Genomic DNA, 21,075 nt, shown 5'->3' on the forward strand with positions numbered 1-21,075 from the left:
AGTGTTCCCAGACACCTCCCCAGAGCACCCAGTGGCCCCCACTAACCCCTCCAGTGCTCACAGCAACCCCCATTGTTCCCAGTAATCCTGCAAGGACTCCCAGTAAACCCCCAGTGTTCTCAGTAGTCCTCCCAGTGCTCCCAGTAACCACCTAGTACTCCCAGTAACACTCAGGCAACCCCACATGCTCCCAGTAACCCTCCCAGTATTCCCAGTACTCCCCCACTAATCTTTCTAGTGTACGTAGTAACCCCCACTATCCTCTCCAGTGATCCCATTGTTCCCAGTAAACCTCCAAGAAGTCCCAGTAAACCCCCAGTGCTCCCAGTAAACCTCCCAGTGCTCCCAATACTCCCCCACCAATGTCCATCCTGGGGCCCTGGGCAGCATCCTCTGGGCACTGTGGGGCAGGGGCAGGGTCGGTTGTACACAGGTGGGTCAGCTCTCCACTCGGGTGGGGAGAGCTGCTGGGTGAAGCTGCCGGCCTGGCTCGCACAAGCCAGACAAGACCTTTTCTGGTTATCAGCATCAATGCATCCAGTCTTTCCTGTCACGGAATCCTAGAATCACAAAGTAGTTTGAGTTGGAAGTGACATTCACAGCCCGTCTGGTCCAACTCCCCTCGGCGATCAGGGACATCTTCAGCAGCTCAGGTTGCTCAGATCCCTGTCCAGCCTGGCCTGGGATGTCTCCGGGATGGTTCATCCACCCCCTCTCTGGGAAGCCTCTCCCAGTGTTTTACCACCCTCAGTGTAAAAAATCTCTTCCTCATTTCATTCCTTGACTCTCCCCTCTTCTAGTTTAAACCATCACCCTTTGTCCTATCACAACAGGCCCTGCTCAAAAGTCTGTCCCCATCTTTCTTATTGGTCCCTTTTTGGTCCAGAAAGGCTGCAATAAGGTCTCCCAGGAGCCTCTCTTCTCCAGCTGAACTCCCCAACTCTTAAACAGGCAAACTCATGACATTTTAATCTTTCAATACACCAGTGTCACAAAAACATGAGCACATCTTTTTATATAGCATTTTATATAGCATCTATAGTCCCCCGTAGAGCCCAAACATCACCAGTGGTACAAAGTGCCCACAGAGCCAGTTACCAGTGGGATCCCTCAGTGACCAGCACTGTTGAATGTCTCTATTCTCCCCCTGTATGATGTGACACAGTGAACCTTCAGCTCCTTAGTGGATGGTGCAAAGCTGGGCAGAGGCCTTGGACAACCTCACCTGGGTCACCCTGCCCTGAGCAGGACAGTGAGACAAGATGATGTTTACACCTGAGTTGCTCTGTGATTCCAGGAATCTTTCCCTTGGAAACGTTTTGGAAGAAGGAAGAGGTGGAGGAACAAGAAAATAAAAAAATACAGGCACAGGAGGAGACCTAAAAGGTGTCAAATAAACAGAGCAGTTCTGTGAAGAATGTTTCTCTGCTCAGATTGTTAGCAGGAAATCTATAACCAGCTCCCCAAACTCCCTGTTTTGCTCATTGGCCCCTGGGATTTCCAGCACATTTCTTTACATCAGATTCTGCACTGAAGTTTGCACTGATTGTTACAGCTTCTTCGCAGGAATTGCTTCATGTTTCCTTAGAGAACTGGATGTAAACACGCACCGGGGAATTTTTAATAAGAGGGAACAGAAAAAAAAAGAGAAAAAAAAAAAGAAAACAGAATAGAACTTAATGATGTTTCTCAGTTCTATGGTTAAATTAAGTAGTTTCCAGCGAGGTCCATTGCCATAACTCAAGAGTTGCCTGTAGGGAGTACGAGAGCAACTGCTGAAAGACTTTACCTGCCTGAAGCTCAAAGCAGAGTGAGAGCTGAGAGGCTCTGAATGAGCCAAGAGTGAGAGGTGAAGAACCTCTGGGGAGCGATGGAAAGTGCAAATGTCCAGACAGGCTTCTGAAGAGATGAGTTCAGACATGGTGAGCTGGGGAAGGACAGGTGGAAACTCCTGGATGTGCAGGGGATGAAATACACGTATTGATAGACAGAGTTCTGGCACTGCAAGCACAGGGAAAGGCCAACGTTTCATCTCCCGCAGTCCGTACACATTCTGAAAATTCATATTTTCGCAGAATAGAAATTCCACAGACATTTCATTGGAAATATTGAATTCTTTAATTTGATGAAAAAAAGAGTGTGGGGTTTTTTGTTCTTTTTGTTGTTGTTGTTGTTGGTTTGGTTTTTAAGTTTTGAGGGGAGTTCTCAGGTTTCCGGGCTGAGCTCCATGGTCTCACTATAAGCAACCAGTGTAAACCTCAAGAGGCCCCGTGTACCTGAGGTGTTTGCCTGGGACGGGCAGGTATCAGACCAGACTGATAGAGCGATGGTGCTTTCATCATTTACAATTAGTATTCAACACTTGTGCATCTAATTAGATAAGTTTCAGGACCGTAGGTAAAGAGGCAGGTATGTGAAGAGCACTTAGAAGATGTGATAGAAGAATATTCCTGTTGATAATATAGAATCATAGAATTATTTCAGTTGGAAGAGACCCTCAGGACCATTGAGTCCAATCACAACCTAAATCTAGCACTAATCCGTGTCCCTAAGAACCTTGTCTAAATGCCTTTAAAACACCTACAGAGATGGTGACTCCACCACTGCCCTGGGCAGCGTGTTCCACCACATGACAACGCTTTCCAGGAAGACTTTTTTTCCTAATATTCAATCTAAACCTCCTCTGGTACAATTTGGGGCCATTTCCTCTTGTCCTATCACTTGCTACTTGGGAGAAGAAATCAACACCCTCCATGTTCCAACCTACTTTCAGGTAGTTGTAGACAGAGATCAGGTCTCCCTTCAGCCTCCTGTTCTCCAGGCTGAACCCACCAGTTCCCTCAACTGCTCCTCACCACACTTGTGCTCCAGACCCTCACCAGCTCCGTTCCCTCCTCTGCACTCCCTCTAGTGCCTCAATGTCCTTCTAATGAAGAGGGACCCAAAACTGAGCACAGAATTCAAGATGGGACCTCACCAGTGCAGAGTACAGCGGCACAATCACTTCTGTAGTCCTGCTGGCCATACCATTCCTGAAACAATACAGGATACTGTTGGTGGCCTTTTTGCCCACCTGGGTACACGCTGGCTCATGTTCAGCTGCTGTCATTCAACATTCCCAAGGCAATTTTCCAGGCACTCATCCCCGAGCCTGTAGCGCTGCCTGGTGTTGTTATGACCCACGTGCTGCACCTGGCACTTGTTAAAACTCAGACAACAGACCTCAACCCAATGATCCAGCTGGTCCAGATCCCTCTGTATGGCCTTCCCATTCTCCAGCAGATCAACACTGTCACCCAACCTGCTGTCATCTGCAAACTTACTTAGGGTGCACTTGATCCCCCTCATCCAAATCATTGAAAGATATTAAACAGAACTGGCCCCAATACTGAGCCCTGGGGACACCACTCGTGACCAGCCACCAACTGGATTTGGCTCCGTTCACCATAACTCTATGGGCTCGGTCCTCCAGCCAGTTCTTTATCCATCACAGATACACCATCCAGGCCATGAGCTGCAGCTTCTCCAGGAGATGCTGTGGGATACGGTGTCAAAGGCTTTGCTGAAGAATAAGGACACAACACCCACAGCCTCATCCACTAATTGGGTCACCTTGTCATAGAAGGAGGTCAGGTTGGTCAAACAGGACCTGCCTTTCTTAAACCCATGTTGACTGGACCTGATCACATGGTTCTCTGGTATGTGCTCTGTGATGTTACTCAAGATCATCTGCTCCATGACTTTGCCCATCACCTAGGTTAGACAGGCAAGCCTGTAGTTCCCCAGATCGTCTTTCTGGCCCTTCCTCTAGATGGGTGTCATGTTAGTCAACTTCCAGTGAACTGGGATTGCCCCAGTTAGCCAGGATTGCTGGTGGGTAATGGAAAGTGGCTCAGTGATCCCCTCCGCCAGCTCCCTCAACACCCTTGCGTGTATCCCATCTGGCCCCATAGCCTTGTGGGCGTCCCAGTGGTGTGGCAGGTCACCAGCCATTTCCCCTTGGATTATTTGGGAGTCACTCTGCTCCCTGTCCCTGTCTTCCGGCTCAGAGGGCTGGGTACCTGGAGCACAACTGTTCTGACTATTAAAGACTGAGGCAAAGAAGGCATTTAGCACCTCAGCCTTTCCCTCATCCTTTGCCACTGTGTTTCCCTCTCCATCCATCAGGGGATGGAGATTCCCCTTAGCCCTCCTCTTGTTGATTATACATTTATAGCAACTTTTCTTGTTGCCTTTTACAGCAGTACCCAGGTGTAGCTCCGGTTGGGCTTTGGTCCTTCTAGTGCTCTCCCTCCACAACCTCACAGAATTCTTCTATTCCTCCTGAGCAACCTGCCCCTCCTTCCAAAGTTTACTCCCATGCTGTCCCTGGAGATCCCCTGAGCTCTCCTGGGTGCACACAGTTCCTCTCCAGGAGACATCTGCCATCATTCCTATTGCAGGTGGGGCAGCAACAGGCAGATAGGTCCAAGACCTGTTACAGTCTTCTTGGACATGTGCAAACAAGAAGGAAGCTCTTAGTCCAGTCCTTGGTCCCTAGCACACCCCCCTGGGACTCTGAGCCTGTCCCCCTGAATCCATCAAGAACCCCAAAGGAGCAGGAGTCCTCCTGAGGGAGCAGCACCTGGGCTGTCTTCCTGACACCAGCTTTGGAAGAGGCGTCCAGTCTTCTGCCCTGCCCTGAGGAGCCCCTGTGTTTATGGTGCTGTTTGCACAGACCAGCTCTGATCAAGTGGTTCCCGTGGCTTGCTCCTCTCTGCAGCCTCAGGGATGCCACTGTAGGGACAATAGGACTGTCTCAAGTTACATGAGACCTTAGGAGCCCCACAAATCCAAGGGCACAGCCATTTGTTTTCAAATTGCCTTTCCCATCCTGCCCCATCCCCAGTTCAAAATTCAAAGAGTATATAAACTGGATGTGTTAGTGTGTTCTTGGTCATGTTTGCACACAAAGGTTAGAAGGACAAGAGTGATATCCATAGATGACCAGTAGGCAGTGTGTGACGTGACTGCAGATCAGTATCTGCTCTCCACAAGACCTTCCCTGAGCTTGACATCAATCCTGTGCTCCAGCTCCATTGCAGGTTGACAAAGCCAGTGTCTCTGTGAGGAGACACCAGCACTGAAATGGCCACGTCCTGCTGTTGCCCCTTGGCCACGGCTCCAGGGAAGCAGCAGCGCCGATTTGCAGGCAGCAGAGAGGGAGCGACTACCTGGGTGCCCATGAGCAGCCCCAAGGCCACCGGGGCTGCTCCTCCATGGGGCAGCATTTGCCTCCTGAACCCTCCTGCATCCTGAGGCTGCTCCCCCAGCCTCAGAGGAGAGTGAAGAGATGAGACCTGAGACAAATTGTTTTCTACTGCTTTATTCATTGACTTTATCAAAACCAATGGGTGCATATACATATGTACATGAGGTCTTTGGTTCAATAAAAGACTCACAGGAGGCCAAGAAATATATTATTATAGACATGAACCAAAAAACAAAGACCAGGAAAAGCACTATGGAAAAATATAGACACATGGGATGAAAAGCTAGTTCTGGGTATTTCTATTGCAGCTCAAGTGAGATAACGCAAACCTTATAAACCGGAAGTAGTGAGTATTGAAGTAGTTTCCCCAAGGCATCCTTGAGCTCCTGGTTCCTCATGCTGTAGATGAGGGGGTTCACTGCTGGAGGCACCACCGAGTACAGAACAGACACCACCAGGTCCAGGGATGGGGAAGAGATGGAGGGGGGCTTCAGGTAGGCAAACATGGCAGTGCTGACAAACAGGGAGACCACGGCCAGGTGAGGGAGGCAGGTGGAAAAGGCTTTGTGCCGTCCCTGCTCAGAGGGGATCCTCAGCACGGCCCTCAAGATCTGCACATAGGACACCACTATGAACACAAAACACCCGAATACTACCGAGAAACTTATCACCATAAGGTGAATCTCCCTGAGGTAGGAGTGTGAGCAGGAGAGCTTGAGGATCTGGGGGATTTCACAGAAGAACTGGCCCAGGGCATTGCCCTTGCACAGGGGCAGTGAAAATGTATTGGCTGTGTGCAGCAGAGCAGTGAGAAATGCAGTGGCCCAGGCAGCTGCTGCCATGTGGACACAAGCTCTGCTGCCCAGGAGGGTCCCGTAGTGCAGGGGTTTGCAGATGGCAACGTAGCGGTCGTACGACATGATGGTGAGCATAGAATACTCTGCTGCTGTCAAGAAGGCAAATGAAAAGATCTGTGCAGCACATCCTGAGTATGAGATGGCCCTGGTGTCCCAGAGGGAGTTGGCCATGGATCTGGGGACAGTGGTGGAGATGCAGCCCAGGTCGATGAGGGCGAGGTTGAGCAGGAAGAAGTACATGGGGGTGTGCAGGTGCTGGTCCCAGGCTATGGTGGTGATGATGAGGCCGTTGCCCAGGAGGGCAGCCAGGTAGATGCCCAGGAAGAGCCAGAAGTGCAAGAGCTGCAGCTCCCGTGTGTCTGCGAACGGCAAGAGGAGGAACTGGGTGATGGAGCTGCTGTTGGACATTGGCTGCCTGTGGGCATGAGGACCTGTGCAAGGAAAAAAAGGCAGTGACAAGTTAGGGGAGACTCCACTGAGCAAAATAAACATGCTGTTTCTCATGGAAAACCCCCTCCCTGATGGAGGGATGTTTCCGCTCATTCTCTCTTTCTAATAAGTTTGAATAACAGTTCATCACAGCTTAAAATGCAGCATGGGCATCTAGATACCATGAACACACCTCTGGGTCAAGACGCCCTGTGTTGGTATCAGAACAAAAACTGACCCACACTCCCACCCCAACCCTAGAGAGCAAGAGCACCAGGGACAGGTGGAGAAACAGGGAAGAACACTGCAGTGCTACCAGAAAATAAAGCAAGGACAGAAAGGCAGACGGGCATGCTGTGGAACCTTCTCCTTACCCGGCTGTGCTGCTGCCACTCACATAATGACACTGGAGAGCAAGTACTTTTAGCACCTTTTTTGTGTACCACGTTGCAGGAACCCTTCACCTGGAGGTCCAGCTGCTGAGGTGGAGACTCGTGACCTGGACCCCATGGCTTTGGGGCAGAGGGTCTGCTGGGGAGGAGAGGAGACCAGGGGTTGCACTGGGAAATCCCGTCCCTGGCATATCTGGTAGGACCTCCTTCTCCCTGCCCATGTCTGTGCTGCCTGCAGCTGTGTCTCTGTCCCTGGGTCTGCTCCCTGTCAGTGTCACAGACCCCGTCCCACCCGCTGTGTGCTCAGCTCTGTCCTGCTCACACCTCCTGGCACTGCCCAGGGGCAGCTCTGTGTGTGCAGGGGCTCAGGAGCAGCTCAGACACGTCCTAACGAGAACTGGGGTCTCAGTGTCTGCTCCAAAGAGAGAAATAAATCCCCATCTCACACTGCACACCCAGACGAGCAAGAGTGGAAAAGTGAAAGCACAGACTCTTTCCCTGGCAGCTGTTTCTGTATTGATGTCGTTGTTCAGAAGGACCCTCTGCCATGTCTGTGGGGGGATCTGGAGCTCCGAGCAGCCCTGACCCACACAGCCCCCTTCAACCCCACAAGCTCCCTGCCTGGCCTGCCGGGGGTCGCTCCTTCCCCCCACAGCTGCTGCCATGGGATCTCCCGGGCAGGCTAAGCGCTGACCCTGGCAGGCGGCAGAGTCCCTGCCCGGCACAGCCCTGGGGTGCAGGGACCCTGCTCTGCAGGACAGCCCTGGGCACCCCTGGGTGCTCACCCGGCTTCACAGCTGTTCAACATGGCCTGACAAGAGCCCCGTCCTTACAGATCCCACCAGCTGTGCCTGTGCCAGTTTCAGTAGATGCCTCCAGGAGCTACAGCTGCACTGCCCTGCACCAGAGACTTACCATGGCAAGGGCTGCAAAGGTTTCTCCTCCAGTGAGCTCTCAGTCATCCTCCCAGTCCTGACCACCTTTAATCTCTCTCTGCCTTGCTCGTCTGCTGAGATCCCCAGGCAGAGCCCTCAGCCCTGCTGCGTGTGCAGATGAGCTGCTCCTGGGCAGAGCTGTCTCTCTGCAGCGCTGCCGCTGCCATGAGCTCCCTGTGTCCCAGGAGCCCAGCCCAGCTCAGCAGCACAGGAGCAGCCCAAGGCACTTTAATGACCCCTCTGGTGGGTTTGGTGCTGAGTCCATGAATTTCAGACCCTGGAGGAAGGTGATGAAACTTCGCAAGAAGTCAAAGTCAGATGCAAACTCCAAAGTTTCTTCTAAAGTTAATGGGTCCCACTGAGGGAACCTACTGAGAAACAATATCCAGGTTCGGTTAGAGAAGAAAACTGGAGGTTAAGAAAAGCACAGTAAAGGTGGCTCTGATGCTCAGTAAACCTGGATGTATTTCTTTAACCAAAAGGCCAAGCCCTGACCCCCAGCCCTGAGAAATCAGATCCTGTCCCTCCCACGTTGCCCAGGGCCCTTCCTGGGACAGTGTGATGTGGGGCTGTGCAAGGCCAAGGGCAGGACTATGGTCCCACACCTCCCAGGTTCCTGGCTGGGACAAGGAGGCCATGAGGCCCCTGTGCTGCAAGGACAAGGTGTCTCCTCACAGGCATCAGAGGTGCAGACAACAGCCACAGCCAAGGGGAGAAGGAGCTCATGTCTGGTGGGGCTTTCAGCCTCTTTCCATCCCGTGATCATCCCCACGACAGCCTGTCCTGTGCTGTGGCATCCCCTGCACCTCTGTCCCTGCAGGCTGGAGACATCCCTCCTGCTGCCCCACCTTGCTCTTGTCTGAGCATCTTCCTTCCTTTGCTGAGATCTCTCCATCCTCCCCAGCTGCTCCTTGAAGCACAAAGCCTTGGGCTGATGCAGACTCCCTCTGCTGACCTGCTCCACCACAGCACTGCCCTTCCATCACATTCCTTTCTGCTCATGTCCAGCCTGGACCTCCCCAGCTGCACTTTGGCCATTATTTCTTGCTCAAGCTCTTTCCCACTATGCAGAAAACCTCCACCATCTCTGAAACCACCCTTCAAGCACTCTCAGGCTACTCCTGCACTGCTGCAGCCTCCCCAGCGCTGCTGGGCCAAAGCAGCCCAGGTCCCTCAGCACCCCACACCATGTGCACAAGGTGCTGAACCTGCCTTGGCACAGCCCTGCACTCTCCAGTTCCTCCCTGCTGCTCCAAACTGGGAAGCCGCACACTGGCACACACCCGTGTGTGTGGGTCACACCAGTGCTGAACCGAATGGGATGAGAACTGCAGGTGTCTGGGTCCCCACGCTCCTCCTCAGGCAGCCCCGTGTGCAGCTGCCTTGTTCATGGTGAGCGTGCACCACGGGCTGGTGTGGGGACCTTGTAGTGCCCAGGCCCTTCTCCTCAGGGTCGCTGCTCAGCGTGTCAGGTCCTGCTCTGTCCTGATCGATGGGTTTGTTCTCCTGCCCCGATAAAGAACTGGTCACTGACTCACTGTCTCACTGGTCATGAAGAGGAGTTAGATGAGGCCTCCTTCAGAGAAATGAAAGAAGCCTCATGTTTCCAGGGCCGTGTCCTTGTGGGAGACCTGAGATATCCCAATATCTGCAAGGAACCAGCCATCCAGGAGGGTTTGGAGCTCATTGACAACATCTTCCTGACACGGGTGACTGAGGATTCAGTGGGGTGAGGTGCCCTGTGGGACTTCACACTTACACACCAGAAAGAGTTGGTCAGGATGGAACAGTCAGGGATGGGAAAGTGGAGCTGAGGCTCCTGGGAGATGAGAACAAGGCCAAGAGCAGGATTTCAGGAGAGCAGGATTTGGCTGCTGAGGGACCTGCTTGGGTCCTGTGGGATACGACCTTGGTGTCTGCAGAGCTTTTCTCTCCCATTTCCTCCCTCCTCTCTCCCACCTGCTGTTGTGCAGCGTTTTTTACCCTTTCTCAAATAAGATATCCCAGAGGTGCTGCCGGCATCACTGAGTGGCTCAGATTGGGCAAGGAGTGGGTCCATCTTGGAGCAGCTGAAATCGGCTCTGTCTGACATTGGTCAAACTCCGTTTGTCTTTTTAGAGTGGTGACAACTGTAGCACACCCACACTCAACCTCAGTTCCAAGACTTTGCCATGTAAAGCCAGTACAGGGTGACAATATGTTGTGTGCTACAAATTACTTGATCATGGAGAAGTAATGGATCTTCTGTCGGCAGCTCGAGCAACTCACCAGTGAATGAGTACGTTCCTATGGGGAACTGTGATTGCCCTGACATTCATTGGTCAGGCAAAGATACAGGTTCCAACACTCCAAAGGATCTTGGGCCAACTGCTTTACGTCTGCCTGCTAGGGCAACAAGGGTAATGCTTGCGTGGATCTGGAACTTGGAAACAAGGAAGAGCTGGTGAGGGATGTGAAGATCAGTGTCCATGTTGGCTGTTGTGACCAGGACACAGCGGGGTCCCAGGCACCAGAGGGGAGGGAGGAAGGCCAGCAGCACAGCACAGGCTGGTGGAATCCAGAGGAGACTTGGACATACTGGGGGGTTGATACATGTGGTGCCACCGGAAGCAGCTCTGAAGGGTGAAGGAGCTCAGGAAATCTAAACAAGCCTTACAGGATAGGCTGCTCCAATCACAAGAATGATCTCTCCAAGTACCCCTGTAAAGAAGCATTTATCTCGTGAGTCTGCTTCTCTGAACTGATGGAGCTGCAGGGCAAAAAGGCAGCACACAGGAGGTGGAAGCAGGGGAAGCTGCAAAGGAGGAATTTAGAAACCTTGTCCATGGATGTAGTGATACCAAAGCTCCCCTGGTCTTGATAGCTGAAGGAGAGATTGAGGGCAGCAAGATGAGCTGACACAGCTTGACTTGCAGTAGAATAGACAGGGTGAACGTGGGCCTGCTGCTGAACTTCATAAGAGTAGAAACAGACAGGACTGAGGTTCTTCATGGCTTCTTTGCCTCCATCTTCACCAGCAAGGTCTCCTGGGACTTTGTTCCTGAAGGCAGGAGTCTGGAGAACACCCAGCAGTGGATGGGGCTCAAGTCAGGGGTGAGCTGAGCAAACTCAGACACCATTACAGAACAGGAGATGGGTCACTTGACCAGCTCCTGAACACAAGTATCGCTGTGCTGTGGCACCTGAGATTGCCAGCAACACCCACCTCTTGGTCCAGAGGAGTGTGACTCCTCTTGAGCTGTCCTGGCCTCTCTCCTCAATCACATGGTGATTTAGTTACGCACTTTTCTGACATATTCAGTCTTCATGAGGAGATGCAACACATCAGTATGGACTGGAGGCTGCTGATGCCACCTGTTCTGGAAAGGGAGGGAAGGGAGAGCAGGGATGGAAATAAAAGAAATTTGGCTTTATTGCTCTTTATTTTAGAAATGCTCTCTGTTTGGCTATTCCTGAAATCTCTCTAATCCACACCCGACTTTAAGCCTTTAGGAAAATGATGCACAGAGCCTTGGCTTGTAAGAGCATTTTATATGTTAGTGACCCCTCTGGTGCCGTGATCCTGAACTGCAGATACTGAGAGAATGAACAAACCTCTAATGAAGTGAAGGGCAGAAGCAAACCCCAAGTTTCTGAAGGTGTTTGGACCCCATGAAGGGCCATCACTGACACAGCTGTGAAGGAAACAACCAGTGCAGGTCCCTGTCCCTGGAGGCTGCCAAAGGAAAGACTTGGAGACGCTGGTTACAGGTGGTGAGGGCCATGTGGAGGTGGCACTGATGCCATGTCAGCCCTTGATGCTTGTTCATCACCAGAATGGCTGAGCCCTAACCCCTGGGACCTGGTAGATTTTTCTCCAATGTTTTTCAAGGCTTTTCCTGTGGTCAGTGTGAGTGTTTTGTGTTTTGGGGTGGGTTTTATGTCAACTGCTGTTGCTTTAACTGCAAGGCTCTGGGTTTCTGTGGAGTTGGAAATGTCTGTGAGTTCCTCACAACTCATTCAGCTTCTTTCATACACCTGGCAAGGGTCATGAGTCATCTCAATATCCCAGTTTCACACTTGCTTGAATCCTCTATTTGGATCCACACCCCATCACTCCAGGAGGTTCATGCATCCACCAGGTTCATGGATGATTCCTGAGGACCATCCAAGTGTGGGCAGTGTAAGAGAGGAGCAGAGCAGGGTCAGCTCATGGGCCGTGACTGAGCACAGCCACCCCAGCAGTAGCCGTTCCCCATCTCCCAGGCACAGCCATGCCCACAGCATGCAAATGTCACTGCCATACATGATCAGCCCAAGAGAGGCCTTTCTTCCTTCCGTATTCCCAGGAAAATCTTCCTCCTGTTCCTCCTCCACCTGCAGACATCAACTGCTTTCCATTTCTGGGCTCAGACATGGCTTTCTTGTCTATAACAGCGCCTTTATGATCATGTCTCACTAAATGGTTGTGTTTGTATGATCATTTGTGCAGAAAGGGCAGTCACAGGACAGCACCCAATATGTCAAAACTGATGTCGAGTGAAATGCTGTAAAGCCCTGATGACTTCCCCTGTGTCTGTGTCTCTCCTGCAAGGAGTCTGTCCCGAGAAGGGGATCCAGCTCCTGCCACTCTCTGCAGAGGCACATGAGCAGTGTCCATCACCTGGGGACACAAAGGGTGACGTTTGCCGGACCACCCGTCATCTGAACCACTCAGATGTGTGCTTGTGGATGGGGTATGGAGCCTTATAGTGCCAATACCTATTTAATTGTCATTGCCAGAGGGGCTACCACTGATGCAGTGTACTATTTTATAGATATTTAAATATAAGCATATAAAACTGACATTCCTAGACAAGTTACACAAACACTTGAAGGAGTATTCATGCCTTTAACATGATTATCCTCAGAAGCCCCACGAGCTTTGCATCTCAGGAAATGGGATCCAGAGTCCAAGGGCAGGATGGTTTGGGCTCTGTGCTGGGATCTGGAAACTGAAACGTGCTCCCATCTCCCAGCCCCCTGCCCTCCTCAGTGAGGGTGTGAGACATTCTGCAGCGAGGGCTGAACTCACAGCCACGACCAGTATCTTATGTCCAACTGCAGCCAATGGTGTCCTGCCAGCTCAGGATTGGAGCTTCCATTGCAGGAGGTGCTTAAAAGATGTGGAGTTGTGGCACTTTGGGACATGGTTTAGCGGTGGACTTGGGAGTGTTTGATTTACGGTTTGACTCCATGTTCTTAAGGGTTTTTTCCAGCCTAAATGATTCTATGATGCTATTTCTATAATTTGGGTTGAAACCATTTCAGTTCCATCATCTCCAGCTTCCCTCAGAGGCTGCTGTTGTGTGGCACAACTGTCCTAACATTCCTAACATGTCCTAATATTCCTGACAGTCATTCTTGCTTTTCAAAACATCTACCAGACCTCAGCAGTTGTGTCTTGAAAGAAGTTCTTAGAACAATGATTTTTCTCTCTGTGTTGTTTTTTTGTGGTTTTTTTTTTTTTTTGTAATCATATGAAGAATACACCTCTTGGACAGAATTAATACAAAATCTTGCTTCTTTCATGACTTTTCTCTTTTTTTTTTCCCTGGTGTGAGGTGTTGTTGGAATAGGAGAATAGTTTCTTTTTGAGACAAAGATGCCAATGAACAGATCCCAGGTCAGTGCAAAGGCCCAAAGGAAGCCAGAATCTTTATGTGTGTGCACTGACACACACTGTCACCTGCATTTCCAGTCTCTGCAGTCCCAACAATGCAGCAGAGTCTGGAGTTCTGAGCTCCCTTCATCTGCCCTGTGTGACACATGTAAAATGGAACTACCCCAGTCCAATGGCTGGTTTTGATTCTCTTAACAGCCTGAAGCACCACATGGGTCAGGAGACAAGCCAGGATACCCAACCAGGACTCACATGCTCTGCACTTAAAGTTCAGGTGTTTTCCAGCATCTCAGGAGACAAGTCGTGCCAATTGCTGGGTTCAAGGAGCTGGTCAAGTGTCTCATCTCCATTTCTGCAATGGTGGCTTAGATGTCTGGCTGATGTGCAGACTCTGTACATGGATGCTGAAACCTCTTGAGTAACCTGTTCTGAAAGGATGAACAAGGTGGGCAGTTCTTTCTGGAAGGGTATTAGGATAGCAAAAAAAACCCTGGGTTGGAGCAAATGAAAAGGGATGCAAAAGTTGTGGTCAGAATCATTTAGAGGCACTTGCAAAGCAGCCCTGCACCTCATGTGAATTATTCCTGTGCTCCGGGAGAACCTGAGAGCTCTCCCTAAACTGCAAAATATGAAGGGGAAGGAAGGACAGCGTCATTCAGGCTCAAAGGGACCTCGGGAGGTGTCTTGACCAACCTCCTGCTCACAGCAGGGTCAGACCAGATTGCTCAGGGCTTTATCCAAACACATCTTGGTCACTTTCTGGGACAGAGTGGGTGCGCACTCCTGGGAAACAGCTTCCAGTGCTGGACTGTCCTCATGACTGGAAAGTTTCTCCCTTTCTACAGCACCTTTCCAAGCCCAACCATCCAGATTGTTTTTACCCATCTACTTGCACACTGACACAGACCATAATATCCTACCTTGGACACAAGAATATTGTGGGGGATGATGCTGAATGCCTTGCTGACTTCCAGGTAACAGACCACCACTGGTAACAGACCATCAATGTTCTCCCCATGTCCGCAACCCTGTCCTTTCCTCACAGAAAGCAAAGAGGATGGACAGGCACAACCTGCCCTGGGCAAACCCTGTCACCTTCTCTTCCAGACACTCAGAAATGGGGTCCCAGTGGACATGCTCTGGGGCACAGCCCTTAGTTCCCCTGCTCACCCATTGGCCATTTTGAAAAGTGCACACACTGTGTGAGAGCTGCCAGTGGTCAGGGAGTCCCCCCAGTCTCCATGAGCTTTCACAGATGGTGGAGAGTGGCCTCACTGTGACATCGTCCTGCTGTCCCAGCTCCTGGGATGCTGCCCCTGCTGTCCCATAGACTGGAAAGGATTGTGTTAGTTCCAGTGACCCCGACTTGATCCCCATCCACTGCTGGTTGTTCTCCTTCAGATTCCTGTCTCAAGTCACAGATGCTCGGGAGGCAATATTTCAGAAGAAAGATTCTTCCATTCGGAGTGCTGGTAGGAAATGTATTTTGCTGAGTAACTGGATACAATTATATATTTTACTATATACTTACCAGCACGTAAATATTTTTTTCCTTATGATCACATAGACAGAAAACACAGATCTGTTGAGATCACTGTCAACATGGCATTCTAAAAAGAGCACGGTTCAATTAACAGTTCAATTATCTTTCTTAATGCTGTCGGCTTTGCTAGGATAGAAATCTTGAGAACATTTTTTTTTTTTAAATGGAGGGAAAAGGAAACCAAATGAAATATTTAAAGTGAAGATAGTGTCTTCTTGCAACCTTAAGAATCAAATGTTATTGGTGTTTTATTTCTATATTCTTTGTTTTGAATACTCTAAATATCAGTGTTTTCTCATGAGATCAAAATGAGACTTTTCAGGATGTGCATTAAGAACAAGAGGAGAACTCCTGATCCTGCACTAGATTTGCCTTCTCAGCACTCTCTCTGTTATCTGTGCATCTCATCTCCCTCCTCCTCCAGGTATTTTATCCTGCCCTGACTAAACTGACCATGTCTGCAGTCCCATTTCCAGCAGCTGATCTGCACACAACACTTGCCATTGCTCTCTGGGTTTCCCTTCCTCTTACTTTTTGATCACTCACACACTTGTCAACAGTTGCTGCTTTCAGCTTCAAGGAGTTAAAAGCTTCCTTGTCTTTCAGTAGTCTGCCTAATTCTGTCTTTAACCAACTCCTTTCTTGTGTTTATTTTATGATTTCCTTTCAGTCTACAACATTTCTTGCATGGTTCTGCCTTGGAGAAGGTGAACCTCAGTGGTGGCAGCTTGTCCTTGGTGTACAGTTGAGGAGCCTGTTTTCTTTTAATCATGACTCTCACCAGTTGTATTTTGTTTGTCCAAGGGTAAAGCAAAGTCCCTCTTTGCTGTGTGCACTTGGGTCTCCAAGGGGAGCAGGTGGGAGCTGGTGCAAAGGAGCTGGCACACCCAGCTGCAGATGCAGTGAAGTCTGGGGTGAGGAAAAGGGATGCAAGGCCCAGGGGGTCAATGAGAGAAATGATGGGGTTGGGGAGGTGAGGAGCAAGGTTGTCCACACGGTGTGAGACCTCAAGGGACAGCTTCTCCAGCCAGTCCAGACCTCCTTAGGAGAGACCCCGGATCAACATCAGACAATGCTGCAATCACCTCCTCTCCAAACTGAAAAGGATTAAAATACACCCTTTAAAATAGAAAGACTTTTTTATCAGAAGCTTTTTGAAATCTTTCTCCATAATTACACAAAGAAAACTCTCTAATTAACTATACAAGATTGGAAGGACATTACAAGAAGAGACATGGTTTGTTAGAGCTTTCTTGAGTGTAATGAGCCCTATGGTGCATTTGGTGCTGAGTCCTTGAACATTACTCAGGTGCTGAGAGGAGACTCCACAAACCTTTCCAGAAGTCAAAACCAGAAGAAAAAAGTACTAAGTTCCTTGAAGTATTAATGAGTTCCACTGAGGGCAAGTACCAGCAGAGCCTCCCCAGGGACTCACTACAGCAGAGAATTGGAGGCCATGATGGCAGATAAACAAAGGGAAACGTGCAGGCAGCTGAGGTGCTGAGAAAACCCTGGTTTAGTTGGATGAAGCAGAGAGGCCAAGGCCTGACCCCCAGCCCCTGGGAAGGCAGATCCTGTCCCTCACACGTTGCTCAGGGCTCTTCCTGGGGCAGGGGATGTGGGCTGTGTGGTGTGAGTGAAGGACAATGGGGTGACAGTTCCCAGCCCTACTGGGGGTGTGCAGGAGGCCATGAGGTGCCCCAGTGCCTGAGGACAACACGTCTCCTCACAGGCCTTGGTGGCAGAGGCGATGGCCATAGCCAAGGGGACAAAGACTTGGGTTCTCCTGGTGACATCCAGCCTTGCCAGTGCCCTTTGCCATCTCCACCACAGGTTGTCCTACACTGTCCCTCAGCTGCTTCTGTTTCCCTGCAGGCTGTAGACACCCATCTCGCTAACTCCCCTTGCTCTCACCCTGGTATTTCCATACATTGACTGATGTGTCTCCACTCTCATGCTGTTCCTGGAAACACAAGTACATGGACTGATCTCCTGCTCCTTCTGGATGATTTCTCGTACCACAGCACTGCCCTTTGAGTGACATTTCTTCCTCCTCATGTCCAGTCTCCACGTTTTAACCTGTGATGTGTAGCAGTGTTTCTCTGCTGTAGAAAACTACTGACCTGTCAGCCTCTTACCTGTCCCTGGGAAGATGATGGAACAGATTCTCCTAGAAGCTGTGCTAAGGCACAGAGAATTGTGACTCAACCACTTCCCTGGGCAGCCTGTTCCACTGCTTCACAACCTTCTCCATGACGAAATGTTTCCTAATATCAATGCTAAACTTTTTCTGGTACAAGCTGAGTCCATTTCTTCTCATCCTTTCACTTGCTACTCAGGAGAAGACCAACACCCTCCATGCTACAACATCTTTTCAGGCAGTTGTAGAGAGCGAAAAGGTCTCCTCTCCTCTCGTGTGTGTGACCTCACAGTCCTTTCCCAGCCGTGTTCCTGCTGTTGGCCAATCCCCTGCAGAGGCAGAAGTGACCTCACAGTGCCCTCCACAGCCATTGGTTCCTACTGGACTATGAGTTCCTGAGACACAAGTGACCACACGGCATCGTACCCACCATCACCCTCCTTGTGGTCCAGGGTGTGAGCAGATCAAACTAAGCTGCTTTCATCAAATGTATCTGATAGATTTCCTGTCAAGGGTTTGAGTGCATAAACGTTCCTCAGAGGTGCTGCTGTATTTACTCTGGGGCATTTTACATCTCTGCTTCTGCCTCTGTTTTTTTCTTCTCCTTCCTCTGTCTCTTCTGACATGAAAGAGCTCTCAAAGGAAAAGATTCATGGAATCCTACAATAACACAGGTTGGAAGAGACCCCTGAACACCATCTCTGTCCCACTGACCTTTATGGCACCCCAAGGAATAGCTGATGGATTTTTGCTCCCTTGGGTTCATCTCACCACATGCACACAGTGGACATGCACATGATGTGTGTGTTTACATCTCATCTGGACAATGAAAACATGGACTTTTGACCAAGTATTTCATAGAGTCGTAGAATCTCCTGACTTGGAAGGACCCAAAAGATCATGGAGTCCAACTGCTGTCCCTGCACAGGACACCCCACAGGTCACCCCGTGTGTCTGAGGACGTTGTCCAGTCTCTTCTTGATCATTGTCAGATTGGGGCCGTGACACCTCCCTGAGGAGCCTGTTCAGTGTCCAGCACCTCTGGGGGAAGAACCTTTTCCTCATGTCCAACTTGAACCTCCTCTGACACACCCTTCTTCCATTCCCTGGGGTTCTAGCATTGGTCACCAGAGAGAATAGATCTGTACCTTCCCCTCCTTCTCCCCTTCTGAGGAAGCTGTAGCCACCATGAGGTCTCCTTTGAGTCTTTTCTTCAGCTCTGATGCTCAGAAAACCCTTGGTTTGCTTTCTGAAGCAGAAAGGAGAAGCCCTGACCTCCAGGCAATGGGAAGGGGGATCCTGTCCCTCACACACGGCTCAGGGCTCTTCCTGGGACCATGGGATGTGGGCCAGGGAAGGACAACACTGGGACAACAACTTCCAGCTTCCCCATGGGGCTGCAAGGAGGCACCGAGGCCCCAAAGCCATGAGGACAACATGTCTTCTCCTGGGCCTCAGTGGCAAAGACAACTGCCCTGGCCAAGGGGACACAGACCTGGGTTCTGTGGGTCCCTTCCAGCCTTACAGCGCCCTTTGCCATCTCCACCACAGGCTGTTCTACACGGTGCTACCCCTGCCCCTCTTTCCCTGCAGGCTGCAGACACCATCTCGCTTCCCCACCTGCTCTCACCCCAGCATTTCTGCACCTTCACTGCTGTGTCTGCACCTCACTGGCTGCTCTTTGGAACACAAACCATGGGCTGATCCAGCTCCCTCTGGGTGACCTCTTGCCCCACAGCACTGCCCTTCCAGTGACATTTCTTCCTCCTCATATCCATTCCACACCATCTTTCCTGCTTCTTCCCACTATCAAGAAAAGCTCGACCATCTCACAAACTGCCCTTCATGGAGGAAACCCAACTCGTTAGGCTTCTTGTGGTCTTTTAGCTGACCAGAGAGAAGTCACCTCACCATGATCTTCTAAATCCCATGAGTGCTGCTGGCCTTTCAGCTTCTCTGACAGACACGACCATGTCCCTGCTGCTGTCCCCTCATGTTCTCACGTGGGACGGACATGACAACCCGTCTCTCTTCCTGGGTAAGACCTGTGGGCCCTTGGGCAGAGGTTCTTTCCAGCCATGTCCCTGCTGCTGGGCTGTCACCTCCAGACACAGAACTGACCTCAATGTCCCCTTCACAGCCAAACTCTTTCCACTCATTTATGAGTTTCGGAGACTCAACTGCCATCATAATCCAACACACATCCATCCCCCCGTTATAGGCCGCGACCTGACTAGATAAAACTATGCTAATTTTCTCAAACTGATCAAATCTATTTCCTGCTAAAGATCTGAGAGGAGAAGCATTCTTTACAGGAATGTGAAATGCTGAAACCTTTTCTATGTCCTCTCCTACCTCTTTTATTTCTTATTGTTTTCCTTCTTCCTGGTTGCTCATGGTGAATTCGCTACCTGAAGTGCAAAGCCAATCCCACACCCAGAGATGAGATCTTGTTTATTCCAGAGTTGTGCAAGTCTGGACGCTGGAATGAAACCAGCACAACAGATAGAGAAGGAACATCTATTATGTACAAATCTTATCCCTACATTCAGACCCTCCCGGCAGTCCTAAAGAGCCAAGTGCTCACACATTGCCATATTGGTTACATAATCATTTTACCACTACACATGCTTGTTGAGAGAGGGTCCCGGGCGGAGCCTGGGGCTCCCATCCTGGGGATGTGTGTTTTAGTATTATAATGAGCGTAAAAGGAGCAAAGCTCAGCTAAAGGACACTTTATGTAAGAGTCTTGAGACAGATGTTAAAACAAGACTCAGCTAATTGTGCAGGCTCCAGAGTGTCTGCGCTGCAAGGACAGTATTCTTTGCAGGTTCTGATTAGGTGTTTTAAATGTCACTTTTATCTTTGTTAGTGGAGCAGACTGACCAAAACTGAGAGGATTTACATATTTTAGGTTAAGTTAGTAGAGGATTTACATATTTTAGGTAGGATGGTGTTTTTGCTGACTGAGGTTCATGTCACTTCACGTACATGATGTGCATGCTCACATCTCCTCTGTACAATGCAAACATGAACCTCTCACCTGTTCATTTGATGTTATTCTATGGAGGGACAAAGACCTCTGAGCTGGGGTGAGAGGCCAGTGCTGTAAATGGTGGTTGTGAGGGGCCAGTCCATGGTGATTGACCTGGGGCTCCTTCCATGGGGTGTCCAGTGCACAGGGGCACAGCCCAGCCCCTGCTCTGCTGGTCCTGCAGGTCTCTGGCAGGAGCCTGGCTGTGAGAGGACACTGCTGTGTGCCAGCCCTGCACACACATACTTTTTAGCTGTACTCTGGTGGTTTCATCTGTGACCATTTTCTTGCTCATATGTTTGAGAGAAGGTTTCGAAGAAGAGCCAAACCTTCAGGCCCTGCACTGAGGAGATCACCTTTCTATCTGGAAAGGCTGTTGTGAGTCCAGTTCTGTCACAGCAGTGCCCATTGCCTGTCCCTGCCTGCGCCCACAGGACTGACACACAGCAGGATGGTGACCAAGCTGCCAGAGCACTCAGGCCTTGCACCAACACCAGGGATGAGAAGGAGAGTGTGGGAGTGGAACCAGAACAGCTCTGGAAGAACAAGTGCTGGTGCTCCCTGGCAGGGCTGCCAGGATGGACTCTTTTCCCTTCCACCCATCGCGGGAACCATCCCTGGAGCTCTAAAAAGCCCTTGCAGGAAGGATATAGTGAAAAACGAGTCACTAAAGAGCCCTTTATTTTGTTTAAAGACAAGGAGAGCACAGCTCCTCATTTAAACAACCAGTGCCTATAAAAGAAAAACAGACAGAGAATTAGGAAATTGGACGACAACATTATCTCAATAAAAACCCTACTACAACAACAGACAATCCAGATGACAGGCTGGGTCAGTAGTTACATTGAAACAA

The 21,075-nt window shown here is 50.3% G+C and overlaps 1 protein-coding gene across 1 annotated transcript; it reads right to left on the reverse strand.

Moving 5' to 3' along the window:
- Nucleotides 1–5,550: 5,550 nt before the first annotated feature.
- On the reverse strand, nucleotides 5,551–6,516 carry LOC309448697 (olfactory receptor 14J1-like; the record flags this gene model as incomplete). The annotated part of the gene is made up of 1 exon (XM_082070424.1): nucleotides 5,551–6,516. One exon carries the CDS (start codon nucleotides 6,514–6,516, stop codon nucleotides 5,551–5,553), a length of 966 nt encoding a protein of 321 aa, XP_081926550.1.
- Between the last annotated feature and the right edge of the window lie 14,559 nt (nucleotides 6,517–21,075).

The sequence above is a fragment of the Streptopelia decaocto genome, assembly GCF_964273445.1.
Source record: "Streptopelia decaocto genome assembly, chromosome: 21".
NCBI classification, from domain to species: Eukaryota; Metazoa; Chordata; class Aves; order Columbiformes; family Columbidae; genus Streptopelia; species Streptopelia decaocto.